General features: G+C 41.1%; 1 protein-coding gene across 3 annotated transcripts in view; it reads right to left on the reverse strand.

The window, feature by feature from the left end:
* Nucleotides 1-4,276: 4,276 nt before the first annotated feature.
* LPAR1 (lysophosphatidic acid receptor 1) overlaps nt 4,277-26,855 on the reverse strand; it is a 144,124-nt gene continuing 121,545 nt past the window's right edge. For all 3 annotated transcript variants that reach the window (XM_056519397.1, XM_056519403.1, XM_056519413.1), the window contains one exon: nt 4,277-5,413. In XM_056519397.1, the coding sequence (XP_056375372.1) occupies nt 5,112-5,413 (302 nt within the window). In that variant the 3' untranslated portion in view covers nt 4,277-5,111. The remainder of the gene's footprint in view (nt 5,414-26,855) is intronic.

Consider the following 26,855-nt stretch of genomic DNA (forward strand, 5'->3'; position numbering starts at 1 on the left):
CTCTTTGGTTGAATTCACTTGGGTAAGAACTGCAGCAAATAAGATCTGATTTTTATGAAAATATTCTGACGCTTGTGGAATCACCAAAATAATATGGTATATTCAGCCTGAGTGTCCAGCGCAGTACGAGCTGTAAATATGGCCCTGGGTAGTCTCATGACTGTTTTACCACTTAGATGCTGAAGTCACTACTCCGATCCCAGTTGTATCAGCAGAGTATAAGTTGTATTATACAGCTGACACCTGCTGTGCGGCATACAGAGCAGGCTTACCTTTTAGCCTGCCACATATACTCCCTGCGCCATCAACACAAAAGGGTTAAAATAGAATATTTCTGTCATTTCCCAAGTATGTACAGCACAGCCCTAATATGCCTCTGCTTTTATTGTGTTTTCATATTTATAATCATATCAGCTTTTTATTTCAGTTTATTATGCTGCATCTGAGAAAAAAAAAAGCTATAAAAGTATGGGACACAAAGCAAACCACATCCGTTCTATCACTATAGCCTATACTGTGACCTAAGGTCCATTCACACAAATGAATGACTAGTTAGAAAAGCAATATTGTCCCTTTCAGTAAGGCTTTTAGGCACATCCAACAAAGAAGACAAACACCTTAAGCCAAACACGAGAGATCCTTCAAAGTCTGATGGATGAGCTATTCAGTCTATACTGAACCATTTTTTCCAGGGCACCATTTACTTATTTGCACAAGAAAATAATCATTATTATGAATGTTTTGATGTAAAATATAACAGCTTTGTATATGGTGGCATTTAAATGAGAACAACACTATGGAGCACCTGAAGGGGTTATGCATGACATAGGAATTCAAAGAAAACCCCCATGTGATGTTCATCCCTAACATGCTTAATTTTGCTGTTCTCTCTTCCAATAAACTGCAAATAAGTCTAAACCATATAGACCCCAATGAATATAAAAAGAAAGGGGCTAAGGCCCCAATGGCATTTTCTTTGCAGAGAACCACTCCTATTTATATTAAAACCTATCACCATAAAAGGGGTACTCCACCCCTAGACATATCCCCTATCCAAAGGATAGGGGATAAGATGTCTGATTGCAATATAGCCCCCTCCCATAGACTTGCGTTGAGGGGGCGGGACATGACATCACACACGGGGGCGGAGTCGTGACGTTACGATCTTCCGTTCCCGTGGTCGGGAGCCAGAACCTCCAGCGTTGCCGGAAGCAGATACAGGTGGGTGCTGCATGCTATATTGCGGGGGACCCCCGCGATCAGACATCTTATGCCCTATCCTTTGGATAGGGGATAAGATGTCTAGGGGTGGAGTACCCCTTTAACTACATTTTGTAGAACTTGCATAATACCCGGATGGTAGTGATGTTGAGCAGGATAAAATTTTGAGGGATCCACAGCGCTTTGTATAACACTCTATGTCCTGATAGGGACCCCAGTGGTTGAATACTCAGGATCAGTAACTATATAGCCTAGAAATATACTGCCAACTTGCTCAGGTAGTGCACAATATACAATACAGAAAGCAAAATTACCCTTGTGTTATTAAAACCAGGGTATATATTTATATTTTTTTAAAGTGTTATAGAAGGACAGTTAATAAATGCCCAATCTCTACATCATACATTTTTACCATGCCAATTAGCCAGCTACTTGTTATATATAACTATTACAGTACCACTGTAGCAATCCCTTTAATTTTGCCATTTAGCTAGTGCAATTATGTGATCAATGATCACTTGGTTCCCTCTAGATTAAAAAATTGCAAAATGTCACAATTACAAATGACATAATTCAATAACTCTAGAAATGAATTCATCAAATAAAGTATCCATCCCCCAAAAATCTACTTTCAATGTGAGTCCAGAACATAAAAACATAAAAGTTAACAACTGCTGAAGTATTGCCATATGTTGTTTATCATATAGTACTGGCCATTTTAGAATATTAAATCAGTCTGTTCCTATGAAAAGAAGAAGTGGTTAAATAAATACAAATGAACAAATGTAGCTTATATCCCAGGTTAAATGAAATACATCTACCAGGGCACGAGGGCGAAAAGACTCAAGAATGTATTTTTTTTGTAGATTTCGTTTGGACATAAAAACCACTATGTACAAATGTTCATAATAAATGGAACCACTAGATCTGCAGGTAATATTTCCTGCTAAGCATCTTATGAGGAATACCAGAGCTTCATTTTTTCTGCTGTCATTACATAAAATTTCCTCTGCATATTAAAATGTGTTGTCTGGACACCTACCCTGATCCCCAGCTGCTCCCATTCTGATGCCTCTGGGACCCTACTTGAGACTTCTGCAACTTTCTTCCTGTGAGGTGTCATCCCTGCAAAACTGCCCACTGGGACACTGCTGCAGCCTCCTAAGCCAATCACTGAGATGGGACACTGCTGCAGCCTCCTAAGCCAATCACTGAGATGGGACACTGCTGCAGCCTCCTAAGCCAATCACTGAGATGGGACACTGCTGCAGCCTCATAAGCCAATCACTGAGATGGGACACTGCTGCAGCCTCCTAAGCCAATCACTGAGATGGGACACTGCTGCAGCCTCCTAAGCCAATCACTGAGATGGGACACTGCTGCAGCCTCCTAAGCCAATCACTGAGATGGGACACTGCTGCAGCCTCCTAAGCCAATCACTGAGATGGGACACTGCTGCAGCCTCCTAAGCCAATCACTTAGATGGGACACTGCTGCAGCCTCCTAAGCCAATCACTGAGATGGGACACTGCTGCAGCCTCATAAGCCAATCACTGAGATGGGACACTGCTGCAGCCTCCTAAGCCAATCACTGAGATGGGACACTGCTGCAGCCTCATAAGCCAATCACTGAGATGGGACACTGCTGCAGCCTCCTAAGCCAATCACTGAGATGGGACACTGCTGCAGCCTCCTAAGCCAATCACTGAGATGGGACACTGCTGCAGCCTCCTAAGCCAATCACTGAGATGGGACACTGCTGCAGCCTCCTAAGCCAATCACTGAGATGGGACACTGCTGCAGCCTCCTAAGCCAATCACTGAGATGGGACACTGCTGCAGCCTCCTAAGCCAATCACTGAGATGGGAAACTACTGCAGCCTCCTAAGCCAATGACTGAGATGGGACACTGCTGCAGCCTCCTAAGCCAATGACTGAGATGGGACACTGCTGCAGCCTCCTAAGCCAATCACTGAGATGGGAAACTGCTGCAGCCTCCTAAGCCAATCACTGAGATGGGACACTACTGCAGCCTGCTCAGTCAATCACTGAGACAGGACAATGCTGCAGCCTCCTCAGCCAGGGACTGAGATGGGACACTTCCACCTCAGTGACTGGCTGAGGAGGCTGCAGGACACTGCTGGAGCCTCTTGAGCCGATCACTGAGATGGGACACAGCTGCCACCTGCTCAACCAATCACTCACAGCCTTATGTAAATAAAACACCTTGAGGCATAATGTGAGTGCTGGGAATCTGAATATTGCTACCAACCACGGTCATTTGCATACAATCAATGACTGAGATTGTATGATTGTATGCAAATGGTGATGACCATTTGCATACAATCAATGACTGAGGCAGGACACTGCTGCAGTCAGTGAGTGGCTTTGCAGGTTCCATGAACTTAGATTGGCTACAAGTTAGCTACAGTTTAACAAAAAAGCTTTAATATGTACAATGAAAAATCCTCAATTCACTTGGCAAAAAGAGAGTGTTACTATATATTCAGGTGATATTGTATTTCCACGCTTTTTTTTTATTTTTATTGTAACGAAAAGTACGCCAGACTGCTTACACAGAGCAACCGCAAAAAGAGTATACCACTCAGTGTAAATTTTTCTTTAACATCCATACTGTATATGGACGTATATTTTAAGGAACACTCCTAATATATGCTTTGACATAAAGCTCTGACAAGATGTGAATAAAGCCTAATACTGGAACAGAAAAGTACAGTGCTTATTATCCCTTACCATATTTCATGTTGCTTGAAAACCAGGAAGAGCTTACCCTTGAGAGTGTCTTGCTACGAAGAATGCTGACCCCAGTGCAAAATCTGTAACAGGACCACCAAACTCCCTTATCTCCCTTTCATGTGTTCTTCTACTCCTGGGTGTAGGTGTGATCACAGCTGTTACAACCCCCTATAGTTCTCCAGCAAAAAAATGGATCCACCAATAAGTAATGATAGGCACAACCAGAGTTTCTTCAGACATCCCATGGGTTCTATTTCATAAGACTTCATAAAATATAAATATGCAAACAAGTCTAGAAACAGGCACAATCCATATATTCGTCAAGAAAATACTTACACTATGCCAAAACGTTTGGCACTACAAAGGGAAGGATCTAAGTTATCTTGCCCTTTTTAACTCATCAGGTAGCCATGTAGTATGGTCCCTCAAAAACCATTACAAACCTAAAAACTGATAAATATCATCCCTACCTAATTTGGAATCATTGTTCCACAGCCCCTACGATCACATCAGTTCACATTACAAATGTTCTCTCGACTACTTGGAATCCTATTTATTTGTCTAGAGGTTATGACAGGCTTTGTGCATTTCTATAAATTCTTACAAATGCCTCATCTACAAAATAAAATAACAAAATTATATATTTATAAAATAAAACATCATATAAACAGAGAAATACTACACACAAAAACTAGCACAATGCTTTTGTTTATATTAGAAAAATATCTATTTTCTTCTTTTTTTTTCTTTTAAGGCAGTGCAGCTATACAAATGTTAACAAAACCACTCCAAAACAGTGTCCATCACAGGCATGCTGATGGTTTTATTTCATGGATTATACTGTTTTTTTTTTTTTATTATTTGTTTTGTAATGAACTATTTTTCTACAGACATGGCAGTTTTAAATGTGGTAAGTTCATAAACATGTTCTATGTGGCTGAGCCGCTATTGTGTAGCATTAGACATTCATTTGTTATAGTTGACATTTTCTCTAGTTCTGAGTTAGCCTGTTGAGTTCAGGAATAGTAATAAAAGGTGTTCCTGTCCTTATGCTGGCTCTGCAGCATTCAGCAGTGAGGCACAGACTCCAATACGGCCTACATGTTCCTGGCACATGACCTGCTTTGTCCCAGTTCACACAACAGAATGGTCGTTGCTGTGCACACCAGCCAAAATGGTATGGTTAAGCGAGGATGCGGAACGGTCAGATCCCTCTTGGGGACCATTTGTGTTTTCCGTTCTCTGGCAGCACAGGATCTGCTTGAATGTGGCACTCATTTCCTTGTCTCGGTAGGAGTATATGATAGGATTCATAGCAGAGTTGAATTCAGCTAGTAGTAGGAAAAACTTCTCGTAGTCCAGAATATTACATTGTGGACAACACACGTCAAGTAATAACAGAACCAGCCCCGGAGTCCAACAAATGATAAAGGCTCCTGTAGGGGAAGAAGAAAAAGAAGACTGTTACGATTCTACATGAAAACAGATCTAAATAGTCAGAGAAGGAAAAAGGCATATCAGCTTACGTAAAGTAAAGCTAATAGGGCTGCATTGCAATAAAACAGACAGACAATCTGTGGACAAGTGTGGCACTATTTGTAGAACAAATCACCCATGCATTTCCAATCTAAAGATGCATTCCCTGGCAAGGAAATAATAATCACATTTATAAAAAAAAAAAAAAAAAATACAGGTACAGTTCACACTAATAAGTTAGCTCGTTTTCAGAAATTAAAAGAAATAATCTAACAAGTCGATATAAGAAATATAGTTAGTTAATTTAGTTAATTTTCTTCCTCTGCTGCTCGCAAAAAAAAAAAAAAAAAAAAAAAAAAAACACAAAAAGAAGAAAAAAATCTCTGTGCTTGAGGGCCAATATTTATAATTTCTATAATAATACACAATGGAGAGTTGTAAGTGTGGAGATCCAAAAAGGTGTCACCTAGCGGTGTTACATGTTACTAAAACTGACCAAGTGCCTAGCACATATAATGCTCAAGTCCTGCAGGAGCGCGTGGGAATAGAGTTCCTGCACTTTTTCCACAGCAGGAACACGGTTCCCACTGCCAGGTGTCCTGCAGGACCAGCCCTTATGTGGAAGAGTTCCAACACTTTTTTCCAGGACTTGACCCCTGGCTTTCAGTACATATAAAATTACTGGGGAGGTTGAAGCAAACATTCTCGGCAAGTCATAGATTAAAAATTATGCAAAATGTAAATGTAGGCTGACAAGTTCAATTGTTGCCAATAGAAGATCTAGTCCACTTCAGAGAGTTGCCAGATACTTTTTCATACATACAGATAAGAGTCTTTGCTCCTTATGTATGACACTTTTCCATATGGAAATATAAGACATCTGTCATAGACCATGTGACGTGTCAGTCTCGGGTCTCATGGCGTTTTACACTATTGCTCTCCCTGGTGGACAACACTGGTGTTCATGTAAGCACCATATAGCTGTATGAGGAGTGCCTACAGATGTGTAGAACAGAATGAAATCCCACCAATTATTTTACCATAACATGCCTAGTTTCTATCCCATTGTCCCAATGCAGAAAGGCAGGAAAACTTTCTGACTCTTGGGGCACTATTCACTCTGTATTTTCACAACTTCCACCATAAATTCTCCCCTTATCGGGTATGGTCTACTCCTGAAAATTACTAAGCAAGTTCCGCCTTTATTATAGGAAACAAGGTAAATAATTACTTTCATGATAAAAGGGCAATGCAAGATTGTAGAAACACATGGAAGGACAAATACCGTAAATAAATAAAGTGTGTTAAACCTGTTAATAGGTAAAGTAAACTGATTCACCTTTTCACAACTCACTGATACATTAAAATTGTTTACACATTATGTAACATTAGGTTTGGTTTTTACCTAAAACTAAATTTACAATTGTGACTGTAATACCTCAAAATTTTTGCCAAAAATTGGGTATTTTTTGTGCCTTGGATAAAGTTTTCATACATAGAGCCACACTCCTTTTGTGTACATGTCAGGTTTATCAGGAAAATGTTATTATAATGGCAGAATCTCTCAAACTCAGTTATTTAAAAAAAAAATATATATATATAATTTCCCTTTTAACACTTCTGGCAGTATAATACAGTGGGTAAGCATAGCAGCATTTTTCTAGTTATATTCCCCAAGAAAAGCCTTACATAAAAGACAAATTAGCTAAACATGTACAAGTACATTCCTCAAAATAAACTATTTTACATTGAAGCTTCGCTTTCATTAAAAAAAAAAAAAAAGAAGAAAGCTACAGCAAATAATTATGAATTCTGTTCCCTAAGGACATCTAAACACGGAAGTGTTTGTCGGTCAAACATTTTCCCCTCCAGCAACTCCATTCTTATCAGATAATTGACTAAAACAAGAGGAGCGTGAGAGTGTCATTCATTTTAGGAGGAAAAAAGTTAAATTAAACAAAACTAAGGAACAGTGTGTACTAAGTCCAGGAAAGGGGTACTCCGGTGGAAAACTTTTTTTTTTTTTTTTTTATCAACTGGTGCCAGAAAGTTAAACAGATTTGTAAATTATTTCTATTTAAAAATCTTATTCCTTCCAGTACTTATCAGCTGCTGTATACTACTGAGGAAGTTCTTTTCTTTTTGAATTTCTTTTCTGTCTGACCAATTTCTTTTCTGTGCTCTCTGATGACACCTCTGTCCATGTCAGGAACTGTCCAGAGCAGGATAGGTTTGCTATGGGGATTTGCTCCTGCTCTGGACAGTTCCTAAAATGGGCAGAGGTGTCAGTAGAGAGCACTGTGGTCAGACAAAAAAAGAAATTCAAAAAGAAAAGAACTTCCTCTGGAGCATACAGCAGTTGATAAGTACTGGAAGGATTCAGATATTTAAATAGAAGTAGTTTACAAATCTTCTTAAATTTCTGGCACCAGTTTATTTAAAAAAAAAAGTTGGGGTCTTTGGGTCTTTCAGCAGAGTAGAAACTTTGGAGAATGAGAAGAACAAGGGGGTACTCTGCCCCTAGATATCTACTATCACACAAGGGGTAAAGCCAAAACTGTCAATGGTGGTACGTCTTACGTGCCTTACACACGCACACTGAAGAGCAGAATGTCTCTGATGTCACTGATCTTACTTAGATCAAAAATCTCTAGGTCCAACACGATGACTGGTCTCAGAGATCAGCAAACAGCTAAACATGCTTTTTCTACAACCCTTTAAAGGGGTACTACACCCCTAGACTTCTTATTCCCTATCCAATGGATAGGGGATAAGATGTCTGATCGCGGGTGGTCCGGCTGCTCGGACCCCCATGATCACCAGGCCGTCACCCCGGCATTCTGAACATTTATGTTCAGAATGCTGACTTTGGGCAGCTGTAGTTATGTCACACCATGCCCCTGCATTCATGTCTAGGAGAGGGGGTTTGATGGCCTCCTCCTATAGACATGAATAGAGGGTGCATGGCGTGACGTCACCACCACAACGGCCCAAAGCCGGCATTCTAAACATAAATGACAAGATCCTGCAGCAGGGAACCGCAGGAGGTAGCCATATTAAGCTGCTGTCAATAACATTCAGAGATATACATTGCAGCAACCATATGGGCCATAGGTAGGTACAGCCTGCATAGTTCTTCTACAAAACCCTTTTCTAGGCATGATCTGAAGGAGAGGTTTGACCATCACCTATTGTGAATGGTGAATCTTGTGTTATCTTGTTATACACAAGTGTTTTATTAGAATCATGTATACGATGATAGTGAAAAATATATTGAAGAAAAAAGCTCTCCACAGAACCAGTGTCTTAATAATAAGTGTCTTATTATTAGGCTTAGTGGACAGAATAAAAATTGCAAGATTTTAGGAGAAACAAAAAATAAATAAAAATAAATTCACAAAAATATGTTTATTATAAAAACTTGATTTTAACAATGTCATTTGCTGATGACACATTGCCTTTATATAAGGAATATGTTGAAACAATGTCTGCAATGACTTTTCATACAAAGTCAGAAAGCACTAAATGAAAGTGGTCTTTAAAAGACATTTTTGTTTTTGTGTTGCTTTTCTGTACAAATGTTAGACATGATCCAGATCATGTAAGGCGGCAGGCTTTACATTACTCACACAGTCTAAAGATTTGCGTGTTTATCTGGGCAGGTTAACCACATCTATAATATGCTGGCTGTGAATCAATATTAAAAAGTCATTGGGATCTAATATCTAGAGAGTATACACCAAGATACATCATGACAATCAATGAATGCAGGCCTATTTGGCATTTGTACCAATAAGGATTTGACTGCGTCTACATACCTAAATGCATGAGTTGCTCCCCTGTGATTGGCTGATTAGCTTTTTGTGTTAAAGGAGTAGTCCAGTGGTGATTCAGTGGTGAGCAACTTATCCCCTATCCTAAGGATAGGGGATAAGTTGCAGATCGTGGGGGGTCCGACCCCTGGGGCCCCCCGCGATCTCCTGTACGGAGCCCCGACAGCCCGCTGGAAGGGGGCGTGTCGACCTCCGCACGAGGCGGCGGCCGGCACGCCCCCTCAATACAACTCTATGGCAGAGCCGAAGCGCTGCCTTCGGCAATCTCCGGCTCTGCCATAGAGATGTATTGAGGGGGCGTGTCGGCCGCCGCCTCGTGCGGGGGTCGACACCCGCTATCTCGGCGGAGAGCCGGGGCCCCGTACAGAGAGATCGCAGGGGGCCCCAGCGGTCGGACCCCCCGCGATCTCAAACTTATCCCCTATCCTTAGGATAGGGGATAAGTTTTTCACCACTGGACTACCCCTTTAAGCAATTGAACAGGTGAACTTAATGGCCAGAGAGTATAAGGCTTTGTTCCCACGCTGCAGCTAATTACTGTATGCAATTTTGCCCTGAATGATACAAATTGTGGTAAAAATGGCACATTTTAACGAGATTATGCAAATTATTCAATTTGCACATGCTGTATTTAGCCACAGCATGTAAACACAGACCATAATTATACCATTTAAGGGGTACTCCACTGGAAAACATTTTGTTTTTTTAATCAACCGATGGCAGAAAGTTAAACAGATTTGTAAATTAGCTGCTGTATACTACAAAGGAATTTCTTTCCTTTTTGAAGTTCCTTTCTGTCTGACCACAGTGCCCCCTGCTGACACCTCTGTCCATTTTAGGAACTGTGAAGAGCAGCATATGTTTGCTATGGGAATTTACTCCTACTCTGGACAGTTCCTAAAATGGACAGAGGTGTCAGCAGAGAGCATCGTGGTCAGACAGAAAGGAAGTTCAAAAAGGAAAGAACTTCCTCTGTAGTATACAGCAGCTGATAAGTACTGGAAGAGTAAAAAAATTTAAATAGAAGAAATTACAAATCTGTTTAACTTTCTGGCATCAGACGATAACATTTTTTTTTTCCAGTGAAGTACCCCTTTAATTATGCTACATTTATGGAAACAAATAGTTCAGTAAACGTAATATACACTTCACCATGTACATGTTACTTTACTGAATGCATCTACAGCAATTTATATCATATTTATCCCCCTGCTAAGTCCTAGTCTCAATAAAGTTTTACTTTGGTCTTTCCAAGCATTGGATATCTATGAACATAGTTATTTAAAGAGTAAGATCCCATCATTTTATAGCCCCAGATTATGAATGATGCAATAAAAGAGCAGCTGATGGCAACTGGGAATAACTGGGACATGAAAGCATTTCCTTCCTGTGCTGAGCAATGATTTCCAGAGTCTCTAGCCACCAATAACCTCATCAATGCTGGACAGAACGCCTAACAATTCTAGGGAATGGTCAGTAACCTCATTATAGGATACTAGATACACAGCCCTTACAGAGGCTCTCCCATAACAATGTTTTATTGACTGTGGGGTCCCAGCCATATCAAAAATGTTCACGAACAGTCATTGACATGAACAGTCTCATATGAATAAGGCTAAGTTTCCACAGGTTTTTTTTCTGGCAGTTTTTGGATATCTGCCACTGCAGTTTTTGAGCCAAAGGCAGAAGTGTATTCAAAAGGAATAGGACATATAAAGGAAGGACTCACACTTCTCCTCCCTTATGGATCCACTTCTGACTTTGGCTCAAAAACTGCAGTAACAGCTTTCCAAAAAACATCAGAAAAAAACCTGTGGGAGAAAACCTCTTTTAGGGTAGGGTCACACATAGTGTAAATCCACTGCACATTTTCCTATGAGCAGACACACAGGACTTTACAGCCGCAGCAGAGTGTGTAGAAAGGCTTGGAGGTGGGCTTACACATTACTGCCCGCCTCCAAACTTTACTGCACTTACAAGGCTGCCATATGTTGCCCTGTGTGCCTGCTCATAGAAGAATATGCAACATATTTCACACTATGCAGCGGATTTTAGGCAGCCTGAAATATGCTGCATATCTGCTATGTTTGATCCTACTCTTAAGGTGGATTCACATGTACAATACTCTTCGCATATTTGATGCAGTGTTCATTCATTTCGTTTACATTGAAATCTGTAGCATCAAATATGTGCAAGATACTGTACGCATGAATACATCCTAAGGGTATGGTCACATGTGCCGTATTTTGCTGCTGCATATTTTCCTACTCATTGACTTCAATAGGCAGAAAAACTCACAGCAGCAAAATAGAGTGTGATCCTACCATAAAGGAAATTTCCATTTCCCAAAGTCGCAAAAAAGTAACAGCAACGAATTTAGAGCAATAATACAGTCTACATACAATGATAAATTGCCACAAGAGAGCTTTGAAGTTTTACTGTAAGTGTCACTTTCTACTATAAGTCTAGGCACAATGAGTGACATAAGTGTCTGTGTCAGGAAGGAGACATGGCCTCTGTACAATATGCTACCCTTACAAGTATATCTGGTGACTAGACAGGAGACATGCTTACATCACAGAAAAAGGATGTTATATTAAGGAAATCTACTCTTTATCAGCAACCAAAAGGATCTGACATAATAGTGGCACTGACACTGTGAGGCTATGATACTGAAAAAACTTTGCTTATATACCAAAGTAATCTACATATTCATAACATACTAAAGAGTCATATATTTATACATGGTATACCTATGTACTTTTAACCCCTTAAGGACCCGGGCTTTTTCCGTTTTTTCATTTTCAATTTTTCCTCCTTAACTTTAAAAAATCATAACTCTTAAAAATTTTCACCTAAAATTATATATAATGGCTTAATTTTTGCGTCACTAATTCTACTTTGTAATGACATTAGTCATTTTACCCAAAAATCTACGGTGAAACGGGAAAAAAAATCAATGTGCGACAAAATTGATGAAAAAACACTATTTTGTAAGTTTTGGGGGCTTCTGTTTTTACGCAGTACATTTTTTTGTCAAAAATGATACCTTATCTTTATTCTGTAGGTCCATACGGTTAAAATGATACCCTACTTATATAGGTTTGAATTTGTATCACTTCCGAAAAAAATCATGAACACATGCAGGAAAATGTATACGTTTAAAATGGTCATCTTTTGACCCCTATAACTTTTTTATTTTTCTGTGTTCAGGGCACTTTGAGGACTCATTTTTTGCGCCGTCATCTGAAGTTTTTAGCGGTATGATTTTTGTTCTGATCAGACGTTTTGATCACTTTTTAGTGGTATAAAAAGTGATCAAAAATGCACTATTTTGGAATTTGGAATTTTTTTGCGCGTACGCCATTGAATGAGCGGTTTAAAAAGCGGTATATTTTTATAATTCGGACATTTCCGCACGCGGCGATACCACATATGTTTATTTTTATTATTATTTACATAATGTTTTTTTTATTTTTGGAAATGCCGGGTGATTCAAACTTTTATTAGGGGAAGGGATAATTGAAAGGGTTAATGATTTTTTTACACTTTTCTTATGCAATATTATAGCTCCTATAGGGGGCTATAACATAGCATGTACTGATCTTTTACACTGATTGATCCATCTCCATAGGAATGGATCAATCAGGGTTTTCGGCAATTGAATGCTCAAGCCTGGATCTCAGGCTTGAAGCATTCATTCGGCGATCGGACAGCACAGGAGAAGGTAAGAAGACCTCCTCCTGTGCTACAGCTGTTCGGGATGCCGCGATTATACCGCGGCGATCCCGAACAGCTCCCTGAGCTAGCCGGGCACTTTTACTTTCGTTTTTAGCCGCGCGGCTCAGCTTTGAGCGCGCGGCTAAAGGGTTAATAGCGCGCGGCACAGCGATCAGTGCCGCGCGCTATTAGAGGCGGGTCCCGGCTTCACTATGACACCGGGCCCGCCGCGATATGATGCGGGGTCACCGTGTGACCCCGCGTTATATCGCAGGACCGGGACTCATGACGTATGCATACGTCATGGGTCCTTAAGAGGTTAAACATAAATATTTTACTTCAAATACTAAGGACTCCTTTTTTTTTTTAAACTTCTATGTACTGGCTGTTACTGTACAAATATTTTTCTTTATTTTAACCCCTTAAGGACTCCGGTGGAAAACTTTTTTTTAATCAACTGGTGCCAGAAATTTCAACAGATTTGTAAATTTGTACCTCCCAGTACTTATTAGCTGCTGAATACTACAGAGGAAATTATTTTTGGTACACAGTGCTCTCTGCTGACATCATGACTACAGTGCTCTCTGCTGACACCTCTGTCCATTTTAAGAACTGTCCAGAGTAGGAGAAAATCCCCATAGCAAACACATGCTGCTCTGGACAGTTCCTAAAATAGACAGAGATGTCAGCAGAGAGCACTGTGGTCATGATGTCAGCAGAGAGCTCTGTGTTCCAAAAAGAAAATAATTTCCTCTGTAGTATTCAGCAGCTAATAAGTACTGGAAGGATTAAGGTTTTTCAATAGAAGTCATTTACAAATCTCTTTAACTTTCTGGCACCAGTTGATAAAAAAAAAAAAAAAAATAAATAAAAAGTTTTCCACTGGAGTACCCTTTTAAATCGTATCCGTCAGATCCTACAAAAACATTTTTTTTTATATATCACTCAGTACCTAATCCTGACCATGTACATCTAATTTTTATGTGTCTAGCACCTTTATTTATTTTTTATTACACTTTTAATTTAGCACCCTAGTCTGCATTCCTCTCAAAGGGAGGGGGCGTGGCCTCACTGTGCAGGTCTCCACCCCCTCCCTCAGTATGCTGTCTGCTCACATCTCCCCTAGCATTAGCAAAACTACAACTCCCAGCTTGTCCTCACTGACATTAGCAGGACACAAGCTGACAGTGGGAGGATTTTTCCTCCAGGTGTGAGCCCTGCGCTCACAGCTGTCAATCAAGGAAGTGTGTCCATGATATAGGTGATGACGCATGGACACAGCAGGACTAGTATTTTTTTTTAATATATCACTCAGTACCTAATCCTGACCATGTACATCTAATTTTTATGTGTCTAGCATCTTTATTTATTTATTTTTTTATTACACTTTTAATTTAGCTCACTAGTCTGAATTCCTCTCAAAGGGAGGGGGCGTGGCCTCACTGTGCAGGTCTCCGCCCCCTACCTCAGTATGCTGTCTGTATGCATATGTTTGCTATGGGGATTTTCTCCTACTCTGGACAGTTCTTAAAATGGACAGAGATGTCAGCAGAGTGCACTGTGCTCGTGATACAGCAGAGAGCTCTGTGTTCCAAAAAGAAAAGAATTTCCTCTGTAGTATTCAGCAGCTAATAAGCACTGGATGGATTAAGATATTTTAATAGAAGTAATTTACAAATCTAGAAAAATGTGTGCAGCTCACAACCAGGTATTCGAGGTTATTGTGGTTAAAGGATTGATCCCCACCAATCCAAATGGGTAAAAACTAAAACAAAGATTAACCACACCTCAAGAATACTACCCTAGGGTACAAAGTGAATAATTGTTTGAGACATAAAGTTTTGAAAAAAAGTGCAGATTTTATTAAAACAATAAAAACCTAAATGGTTAAAAATATCAGAGCAATGTCAATGTTATCTTAAACTGTCATTGGGCCCTAATGACAGATTTAGAAAATATGAATATATGTATAGCAACCACCTAATATAGAATAATCTATAGATGTAAAAAACAAATGCAATTTTTCAACGGTATATAATGATCCGGAGTCGACTAATAGTCCTATGATGAATAAAAAAGGGCTGATAGTCCGGCACTTGTAATGGAAAAGGCAAAGTCACTTGATGAACTGATGTATAGGTGTATAAAAAGCTGCCCACAGTTGTTAGACAAATGCAAAGTTCAACCTCACCCTGGCTGCTGGTCCCGTACTGCGACGGTAGTGCAGGCAGCAGGTTGGTACTGCGCTCAGTGGGAGAGGATGTTTGATGAATGCAGCAAGTGGTGCACAAAGTTCTGGGCCGGCTTCAGTCTAGGTGGTGCATGCAAATTGTGCTCTGTTCAGATTAGATATCAGCCTAGACGCGTTTCAGGGTGCTAAAAACGACCCCTTCCTCAGTAGGCGAATGTAGGAAATAATGAATGTGCAGCCTTTATATGGTGGGTGCACATATGTTCTTGATTAATGGAACAAAAATAACCTGTGCATGATAGGCAAAACCAGGAAGCAAATTACAGCAGTATTAGGCCTAGGCTTGTAGACTGCCATCTAGGCTGATATCTAATCTGAACAGAGCACAATTTGCACGCACCACCTAGACTGAAGCCGGCCCAGAACTTTGTGCACCACTTGCTGCATTCATCAAACATCCTCTCCCACTGAGCGTATTACCAACCTGCTGCCTGCAATACCAGAACCCAGCCACGATCTCTCCAGCGAAGGTCCGATACACATCCAGGTATTTGCCGATACCACGGACCGTTCCCGAGAGAGTCTCCTGCCGGAGCCCATATCCATCCAGGTTCTCACGCCGGGATTGCTGCAGCCAACACAAGAATTTCAACTATCGGCCCGTCGCAGTACGGGACCAGCAGCCAGGGTGAGGTTGAACTTTGCATTTGTCTAACAACTGTGGGCAGCTTTTTATACACCTATACATCAGTCCATCAAGTGACTTTGCCTTTTCCATTACAAGTGCCGGACTATCAGCCCTTTTTTATTCATCATAGGTGCCGGACTAATAGTCGACTCCGGATCATTATATACCGTTGAAAAATTGCATTTGTTTTTTACATCTATAGATTATTCTATATTAGGTGGTTGCTATACATATATTCATATTTTCTAAATCTGTCATTAGGGCCCAATGACAGTTTAAGATAACATTGACATTGCTCTGATATTTTTAACCATTTAGGCTTTTATTGTTTTAATAAAATCTGCACTTTTTTTCAAAACTTTATGTCTCAAACAATTATTCACTGTGTACCCTAGGGTAGTATTCTTGAGGTGTGGTTAATCTTTGTTTTAATTTACAAATCTGTTTAACTTTCTGGCACCAGTTGATAAAAAAAAAAAAATAATAATAATTTCCACCAGAGTACCCCTTTAACCCCTTAAGGACCGAGCCCTTTTTCACCTTAGGACCGGAGCGTTTTTTGCAATTCTGACCACTGTCACTTTAAACATTAATAACTCTGGAATGCTTTTAGTTATCATTCTGATTCCGAGATTGTTTTTTCGTGACATATTCTACTTTAACTTAGTGGTAAAATTTTATGGTAACTTGCATCCTTTCTTGGTGAAAAATCACCAAATTTGATGAAAAAAATGAAAATTTTGCATTTTTCTAACTTTGAAGCTCTCTGCTTGTAAGGAAAATGGATATTCAAAATATATTTTTTTGGGGTTCACATATACAATATGTCTACTTTATGTCTGCATCATAAAATTTATGAGTTTTTACTTTTGGAAGACACCAGAGGGCTTCAAAGTTCAGCAGCAATTTTGACATTTTTCACAAAATTTTCAAACTCGCTATTTTTCATGGACCAGTTCAGGTTTGAAGTGGATTTGAAGGGTCTTCATATTAGAAATGCCCCATAAAAGACCCCATTATAAAAACTACACCCCCCAAAGTATTCAAAATGACATTCAATAAGTGTATTAACCCTTTAGGTGTTTCACAGGAATAGCAGCAAAGTGAAGGAGAAAATTCAAAATCTTCATTTTTTACACTCGCATTTTCTTGTAGACCCAATTTTTGAATTTTTGAAAGGGGTAAAAAGGAGAAAATTTTTACTTGTATTTGAAACCCAATTTCTCTCGAGTAAGCACATACCTCATATGTCTATGTTAATTGTTCGGCGGGCGCAGTAGAGGGCTCAGAAGGGAAGGAGCGTCAAATGGTTTTTGGGGGGCATGTCACCTTTAGGAAGCCCCTATGGTGCCAGAACAGCAAAAAAACACACATGGCATACCATTTTGGAAACTAGACTCCTCAGGGAACGTAACAAGGGGTAAAGTGAACCTTAATACCCCACAGGTGTTTCACGACTTTAGCATATGTAAAAAAAATTATATATTTTTTACCTAAAATGCTTGGTTTCCCAAAAATTTTACATTTTTAAAAAGTGTAATAGCAGAAAATACCCCCCAAAATTTGAAACCCAATTTCTCCCGATTCAGAAAACACCCCATATGGGGGTGAAAATTGCTCTGCTGGCGCACTACAGGTCTCAGAAGAGCAGGAGTCACATTTGGCTTTTTGAAGCAAATTTTGCTCTGGGGGCATGTCGCATTTAGGAAGCCCCTATGGTGCCAGAACAGCAAAAAATAAACACATGGCATACCATTTTGGAAACTAGACCCCTCGGGGAACGTAACAAGGGGTAATGTGAACCTTAATACCCTACAGGTGTTTCTCGACTTTTGCATATGTGAACATTTTTTATTTTTTTTTACCTAAAATGCTTGGTTTCCCAAAATTTTTACATTTTTAAAAAGGGTAATAGCAGAAAACACCCCCCAAAATTTGAAGCCCAATTTCTCCCGATTCAGAAAACACCCCATATGGGGGTGAAAAGTGCTCTGCTGGCGCACTACAGGTCCCAGAAGAGAAGGAGTCACATTTGGCTTTTTGAAAGCAAATTTTGCTCTGGGGGCATACCGCATTTAGGAAGCCCCTATGGTGCCAGAACAGCAAAAAAAAAAACACATGGCATACCATTTTGGAAACTAGACCCCTCGGGGAACGTAACAAGGGGTAATGTGAACCTTAATACCCTACAGGTGTTTCACGACTTTTGCATATGTGAACATTTTTTATTTTTTTTTACCTAAAATGCTTGGTTTCCCAAAATTTTTACATTTTTAAAAAGGGTAATAGCAGAAAACACCCCCCAAAATTTGAAGCCCAATTTCTCCCGATTCAGAAAACACCCCATATGGGGGTGAAAAGTGCTCTGCTGGCGCACTACAGGTCTCAGAAGAGAAGGAGTCACGTTTGGCTTTTTGAAAGCAAATTTTGCTCTGGGGGCATGCCGCATTTAGGAAGCCCCTATGGTGCCAGGACAGCAAAAAAAAAAAAAACACATGGCATACCATTTTGGAAACTAGACCCCTCGGGGAACGTAACAAGGGGTTAAGTGAACCTTTATACCCCACAGGTGTTTTATGACTTTTGTATACGTAAAAAAAAAAATTTTTTTTTTACCTAAAATGCTTGTTTTCCCAAAAATTTTACATTTTTAAAAAGGGTAATAGCAAAAAATACCCCAGAAAATTTGAAGCCCAATTTCTCCCGAGTACGGCGATACCCCATATGTGGCCCTAAACTGTTGCCTGGAAATACGACAGGGCTCCAAAGTGAGAGCGCCATGCGCATTTGAGGCCTAAATTAGGGACTTGCATAGGGGTGGACATAGGGATATTCTACGCCAGTGATTCCCAAACAGGGGGCCTCCAGCTGTTGTAAAACTCCCAGCATGCCTGGACAGTCAGTGGCTATCTGGCAATACTGGGAGTAGTTGTTTTGCAACAGCTGGAGGCTCCGTTCTGGAAACAGTGGCGTACCAGACGTTTTTCATTTTTATTGGGGAGGGGAGGGGGGCTGTGTAGGGATATGTGTATATGTAGTGTTTTTTACTTTTTATTTTATTGTGTGTTAGTGTAGTGTAGTGTTTTTAGGGTACAGTCGCATGGGCGGGGGGTTCACAGTAGTTTCTCGCTGGCAGTTTGAGCTGCGGCAGAAAATTTAACGCAGCTCAAACTTGCAGCCGGATACTTACTGTAATCCTCCGCCCATGTGAGTGTACCCTGTACGTTCACATTGGAGGGGGGAACATCCAGCTGTTGCAAAACTACAACTCCCAGCATGGACGGTCTATCAGTGCATGCTGGGAGTTGTAGTTTTGCAACAGCTGGAGACACACAGGTTGTGAAACACCGAGTTTGGTAACAAACTCAGTGTTTTGCAACCAGTGTGCCTTCAGCTGTTGCAAAAGCTACAACCCCCAGCATGTACGGACAGCGGAAGGGCATGCTGGGTCTTGTAGTTATGCAACAGCCGGAGGCATACTACATTGGCTGGGGATGCTGGGGATTGTAGTTATGCAACAGCTGGAGACACACTGGTTTACTACTTAACTCAGTGTGCCTTCAGCTGTTGCAAAACTACAACTCTCAGCAGTCACCGACAGCCAACGGGCATGCTGGGAGTTGTAGTTATGCAACCACCAGATGCACCACTACAACTCCCAGCATGCACTTTAGCTGATTGTGCAAGCTGGGAGTTGTAGTTACACAACAGCTGAAGGTACACTTTTACATAGAAAGAATGTGCCTTCAGCTGTTGCAAAACTATAAGTCCCAGCATGCCCATAAGGGCATGCTGGGAGTTGTGGTGGTCTGCCTCCTGCTGTTGCATAACTACAGCTCCCAGCATGCCCTTGTTGCATGCTGGGAGCTGTTGCTAAGCAACAGCAGGAGGCTGTCACTCACCTCCAACGATCCAGCAGCACAGGTCAGTCCCTCGTCGTCGCCGCCGCCGCCGCTGCTCCTGGGGCCCCGATCCCAACAGGGACGCCGGGGATCGGGGTCCCCAGCACCGGGGGTCGTCTTCCCGCACCCGCTCACGTCCTCCGGAAGAGGGGCGGAGCGGGTTGCGGGAGTGACACCCGCAGCAGGCGCCCTGATTGGTCGGCCGGTAATCCGGCCGACGAATCAGGGCGATCGTGAGGTGGCACCAGTGCCACCTCACCCCTGCTGCCTCTGGCTGTTCGGGGCCGTCTCTGACGGCCCCGATCAGCCAGTAATTCCGGGTCATCGGGTCACTGGAGACCCGATTGACCCGGAATCTGCCGCAGATCGCTGGACTGAATTGTCCAGCGATCTGCGGCAATCGCAGACATGGGGGGACATAATGACCCCCCTGGGCGATATGCCGGGATGCCTGCTGAACGATTTCAGCAGGCATCCGGCTCCGGCTCCCCTCCGGCTAGCGGTGGGGGCCGGAAATGCTCAGGGCGTATCCATACGCCCTCGGTCCTTAAGGACTTGGAAACGGGGGCGTATGGATTCGCCCTATGTCCTTAAGGGGTTAAGTACCAGGACACAGGGGCATACCTGTATGTCTGATGTCCTGAACAGGTTAAAGACTATTTGTAGCCAATTCTCAAAAATAGACATGAACCAGTAAATCAAAAGCAACATACACTGTTAGGCTAAGTTCACATTGCCATTGTGCCCTGTCCCATTCAGCTTTTTTTTGTTTTTTTGTTCCAAATGGCCCCACAAAACGGGTCGGAGCACAACTGAATCCACCGGGTATCGATAAATCCCATTGACTTGAATGGGGTTTGTTGGGCATCCGGCAATTTACTGAAAAAAAATTGCCGACTGAGCTTGATATAGTGGAGCCTGACGGCAGTGTAAAAAGCTTACCCTTATCTGTTTTTTTTTTCAGTTGTGGTGCCCATATTTAAAGTAGTGGTAAAAGGATTTGGAACCATTTTAATTGTCTCTGTCGCAAAGCTACAAATCCCAGCATACACAGACAGCTGAAGGCTGTATAGGCATGCTGGGAGTTGTATTTTTTTTCAACAGCTGGAGGCACGCTGTTTGGATAACATTGCTTTAAAATAACTACTACCAAAAGCAGGGGGGAAAAAATGAAGTAAATCTTTCACTACTAAAATAAAAAATTACGTGAACAAAATTACGTGTCACATGACCCTTCGCTTTAATGAACAAATATAGTCTGTTTTCCGGCTTTACGGCTCATCTCATTAGCCTCCATGCCATCATCGAGCAATGTAACCCCCTGAACACGCCAGCGCTCTAAAATACAGCCCTTTATTTCTTCATCGACAATTCGTGATGTACATACCAAGGTCAAGTCCTACTGGGAAACTTCTTTCATTCATCCACTCAGCCTCTACCTCGGTCTTATTTACATCAGCATTTCTTCTTGCCTGTAACTTTATATACAGCAACGTTTCCAAATGGAAAGGGGAATCCCTAGAGTTCCAGTAAAACGCGTTCATGAAAGGCTCTTTACAGAAAAAAGGCAGTGTTATTGAGGAAGTAATCCCCCTTCTGACTGCCATATTCCTAGATCTACTGTACATATTTTCACTTAAAAGCTTTTATATAGATACAGTTATGGCACCGGAGCATAAAGGAAAATCTGTGTTGCTGACAAAGCAGTAGTTTAAAGGGACATCATAGAAACAAGTCAGACTTTGAAGTATATACTGCAGTCTCTAGTACTCGACAATCATAGAAATTCAGGTCTGTTCCATGTTTTAAAAGCTACTTTGTTCAAATATTCTTTAAAATATATTGCCACCGAGGAGACTGTTTGTACAACACTGAAAACAAGACCAAAAAAACTAAATAAAAACACAATGCTTATTGCTTTCCAGTAGTGGCAGCTTTCCATAATACAATCTTGAAGAAAAGAAAAAAAAAAAAATGTCAAGAAAATGTGTAAACCCCCCCCCCGACAAGTGTGGACCTGCTGTGTTACCTTACTGGCTTGACTAGGGAATGGAGTCAAAGTAGGTTTCCATGCAGAAGCTGGACTGCTGCTAGAGGAGATCAGGTCGCTGCATCAGGAGTGGTCCCCATACAGGTAATGGCTGGCCAGGCAAGCCAGACAGGCCTAATGCCAGGCATCGGGTATATAGGCAGGGGCATCCACAGGAGACTCAGCAAGGTACACAAGTGTCAGGCAGATGCAATGTCAGGTAAGCCAGCACAATTGAGATACAGGAAAACAGATCAATAAAACACACCTTCGCTATGGCAGAACAACTGTATTGCTCAGACCCTTTAGGTTGCAGACAGTGCACACATATGGCCCCTCGAGGAAAATCAGGAACTGCAGCCACGAGGGAAGCAGCAGGAGGGAGGCCAAAAAGAGTGAGCCCAGCAGTGGTGAGTGCCAGGACTCACTGCAAACTGGTGGGTGCAAACCACAGACTTTACAAAATGAACATGAACCAATGAAAAGCTTCTGAATGTTTATGCATGACTTGTATGTAAGAAGAAAGCATATGTACGGTGTCCATTTTAGGACATAGTCGTCAGCCGTAACTCAGTCCCACCACCTTCCTCGGACCAACTGCTTTCAGTCACAACTCAGTTCCCCGTCAGGCAAAACAGTGTCTCTCCTCCTCCCTGTCACCAATCCTCTGTCAGTCATCAGCCACAACTCCCTCCTCCCATATCCAAAACTCCCTCCTCCAAAACGCAGTCATCCCTCAGATGAAACTACCTGCCGCATAGCAGTGCCGCATATACGTGCTGCACAGCATGTATAGCAGAGTCGAAACGTGTACTACTGACACTACATGTTCTACAGAGTCTGTATAGCAGAGCAGACACTGAATAGCATGGACACTGACTCGGCTCTGCTACATGGCAGGAAGGTTTTTTGTCTGAGGGATGACAGAGTTTTGGATGACGGAGGAGGGAGTTGCGGCTGACGCCTGACAGAGATTGGTCCGAGGGAGGAGGTGGGACACTGTTTCGCCTGACGGAGTTACGGCTGACGATGTCCAAAAATGGACACTGTACATATGACATAGCATTCAGTAAAAATTGTGTTCTACTGTTGTAGAACTACAAGTACTCCTTGTTTCAGGAAGCCATGTAAAATGCAAGCTATTACAACGTGTCTGTCTATAGGCTGCACATGCTTAGTGTTAGTCACTGGCCAGCCTCATTTATTGTAAAGATAATAAAATGGCACATTTTGAGGGACAATATGGCTGCTAAGAGATTTATTCTAGTCTGCAAAGTATCCAAAGTATTTTTCAGAAGAAAAAATGTTCTGCACAAAAATAATTTGCTGTTTTATACTGCCTATCCTACTGCGCAATAGAGTGGGGGAGTTGGCTTGTTGAGTTCCCCTAGCTCCTCGATATTCCCTGCCTGGACCGCACCTGAAATGAGTATGCACATGGGTGAGCGCTCTGCCCTCTGAGCAGAGAGCAGGCGCCACTGCCTTCCGGATGTAGAGACGCAGCAACGCCAGCATATTCATCACAGGGGCAGGCCTGGGAATATTGAGGAGGAAGGGGAGCAATGCGCAATAGGAAAGAAGATATACACGGCACTAACTCTGCAACAACTTCACCAATAAATGTAAGTAACCCATTTTTTTAAAGCTGTTCGCCCATACTATTACCCAGTATATTGGGTTTAATGTGGATGAACAAGCTGTCAGTTTCTCTTAAAAATACACAACCCATGTGACCAAGATTACTGCCTAAGGGGTTATCATCCATCCTATTTAGACAAATTGTGAAACTACCGTACCTAACTTTATGTAGTATATCATTATTTGTTTCTGTATTGCTGTATGAACAGGAATACTTGTGCCTAAGGGGTTTCTGAATACTAGATGAACGGGAGCCCTTATAGCAGCCATAATGGTTTTTATCCAGCTTCAAAAGACACTTATACAGTTTTTTTTACTGCCTTTAATAATATTATCATTGTAGGAAACATATACAACTAGTCATTAATTCAGTCATAAATAACAGAACAATTTCACATAAGACTGTTTAATGAATGGGAGTTTTCTTAGATAAGAACTTATTCTGCAACTATTCATTAATCATTTGCTGAATAAAAGGTGCAGTCAGATAACTGCATAGATTCTATTTCTATACCCCCGGATGACACAGCCCACAGCATAGGCAAGCCACAAATATTGGACACAACCTGCATGCAAACTGTGAATATCTTCTAAAGGAAATGTAAACTTGCGTGAAAACTATGAATATCTTTTGTAGGAAATGTAAAACATTATATTTGGTATATTCTGAAACACAGCAACTGTACAATAATGTAGAGAATGTGTCTTTATTAAACCAAACACAGTCACTTTATAACTCCTGACCACTACATAAATAGCATGCAGCACATCTATAATGAAGATGTTCTTAGAAGACCTTCTCCAGAAGGATTAAAGTTTGCTGTCTTGGTTCAACCAGGTAGCATTACTGCAAGTCAATGCTTGACCCTCTTTAGCAGCCTTGAAACAGGACTGCTGGTTCATAGCCAAGCCAAAGAAAGTGTTACCTATCTGTAGACAGCTGTTTGAGCTTTTCTCTCCTCTCTCCTTATCAGTTATTATCACCAGACAGAAAACTTTCTTTGGCAAAAAACTTTTAAGTTTCCCTGTGCCCGGGTTGAAAAAACTTTAGCTCACCTTCCTACGTTCCTCCGTTGCGGTATCGGCGTCCCGTTCCTCTGGCGCTGCTCGCCTACCTGCTTCTTATCCTCAGAACGTCACACTGAGGTCAGCATATCGCCGGCCACAGCAATGTCCCGCCTCAGCCAGTGATAGGCTGAGCATACAGTCCTGTAAAGAGCCGGCCCGAGCTCCTTACATGACAGTGTGCTCAGCCTATAACCGGCCAAGGCGGGACATTGCTGTGGCCGGCGATACGCTGACCTCAGTGTGACGTTCCAAGCCTATGAAGCACAGAGCCGAGCAGCAGCAGAGGAACGGGACGCCAATACCAGCGCAAGGGGGGAACGTAGGAAGGTGAGTTAAAGTTTATTCCACCTTTTGTGCCACATTTCTCCTTTAACAATCTTCATTTTTGTTCTCAGTCTCACAGGCAAGATTTGTGATCCTGCTGGTGCAGAATAGGGTATTCCAACTCTTTCAAAACTGAGTAGACTGTTCTTCCCAAATTTTTATTGATAAGACATTTGCCTGTATATACATGTGCAGCCTATATTTACTGGATAAAAGGGTGCGCCCTGGGTGAACTATTACCATATTCGCCAACTGCGCAGCCCCCTCGTTACTGTGTGAGCATAGGAGAACTTTTTGGAAGCCCTCGTTCGACTACCTTCAGGGTTACATCAACTATAACTGTTGTAGGACTACAAGTCCATCCCACAGGAACTCACCCCCTTGATGCGACATCTGTGCTCCATCTGGGCCATCACAAGTGAACTTGGTCAGAATGTGAGAAAAGATGCTGCAGCATGGGGAATAGAGGTATTTATTAAGACAGACAATGTCAGGAGAGTTGATAGAATCGCTTAAATATCTAAATAATAGATGGGTTTATAGATTCTCTCACCATATGGCTAAAATGATGCTAGGAAAAAAAAGAAGCTTGGAAAAATATGCAGTATCTGACTCATCAAGCTAAAAATCCAAAAACATGGATTGCACACAGAGTTCACTTGTACATAGAATAGTACTGTGCCAGCAATTCATAGCAGCTCATTGAACTGTCTTATGTCAGTCTTGGAACTACTAAATAGATGACGCTTGGTGCCTAATCCCAGTCTCTCCTCTTAGCTTGCTGGGGTCATGTTATTCACCAGGACAACAATCCTCCCTGTTACTAATAGTGCAATAGTGGTAGCTAAACAAAGGCCGACATGTAATGAATGGACTTTTTTCCATCAATGTATGAAAAGACAGCTAGAATTTAAGCCATAATAACCACGTGAATGCAGATCTAGGGCATTTACCTTCAAATATTCCCTTTTATTCATTATACCATTTTTACTATATAAACAATATTGATGTCTTAAAAGTGACTTTTCACATAAGACAAAATTCTCCAGTTTATACTTAAAAAAATAAATAAAAAAAATAAAGACTTCAAGTATAAAGATCACTTCAGTCATGTGTACCACAACTGTTATGTAGCCACAGCCAAAGTGCATCAATAAGAAGCTACTCTTACATCAATGCTACATATAAATAATAAGTACAATGGGACTTCGTTTAGTCTTCCAAACAAGAACAATTTACAATGATATGCACATAAATTACCTAGTAATAGGGGATTCCAAAAGAAAGGTAAAAAGAGAAAAAAAGAGAAAAAGAATAGCGTGGTTCACACAGCAGTATTTTGGGAAGTAATTTTGCTTCCCAAGTGTGGTACTCCACTGATTTTTTGTTTTAAATCAAGTGGTTCCAGAAAGTTAAGCAGATTACTTCTATTTAACCCCTTAAGGACGCAGCCCATTTGGGCCTTTAGGACGCAGAAAATTTTATTTTTAAGTTTTCATTTTTTCCTCCTCGCCTTCAAAAAAATCATAACTCTTTTATATTTTCATCTACAGACTAGTATGAGGGCTTGTTTTTTGCGCGACCAGTTGCCTGTTGTAATGCCATCACTCACTTTACCATAAAATGTATGGCGCAACCAAAAAATACTATTTGTGTGGGGAAATTAAAAAGAAAACCGCAATTTTGCTAATTTTGGAAGGTTTCGTTTTCACGCCTACAATTTATGGTAAAATTGACATTTGTTCTTTATTATCTGGGTCAATACGATTAAAATGATACCCGTGTTAATATAATTTTCTATTACTGTTGCGCTTAAAAAAAATCAAAATTTTTTTAACCAAATTAGTACGTTTAAGATACCCCTATTTTGAAGACCTACAACTTTTTCAATTTTCCGTATAAGCGGCAGTATGCGGGCTAATTTTTTGCACCGTGATCTGTACTTTTTACTGATACCATATTTGCTTATATAAAACTTTTAATACATTTTTTATAAATTTTATTTGGAA

The sequence above is a fragment of the Hyla sarda genome, chromosome 1 (genome assembly GCF_029499605.1).
Source record: "Hyla sarda isolate aHylSar1 chromosome 1, aHylSar1.hap1, whole genome shotgun sequence".
NCBI classification, from domain to species: domain Eukaryota; kingdom Metazoa; phylum Chordata; class Amphibia; order Anura; family Hylidae; genus Hyla; species Hyla sarda.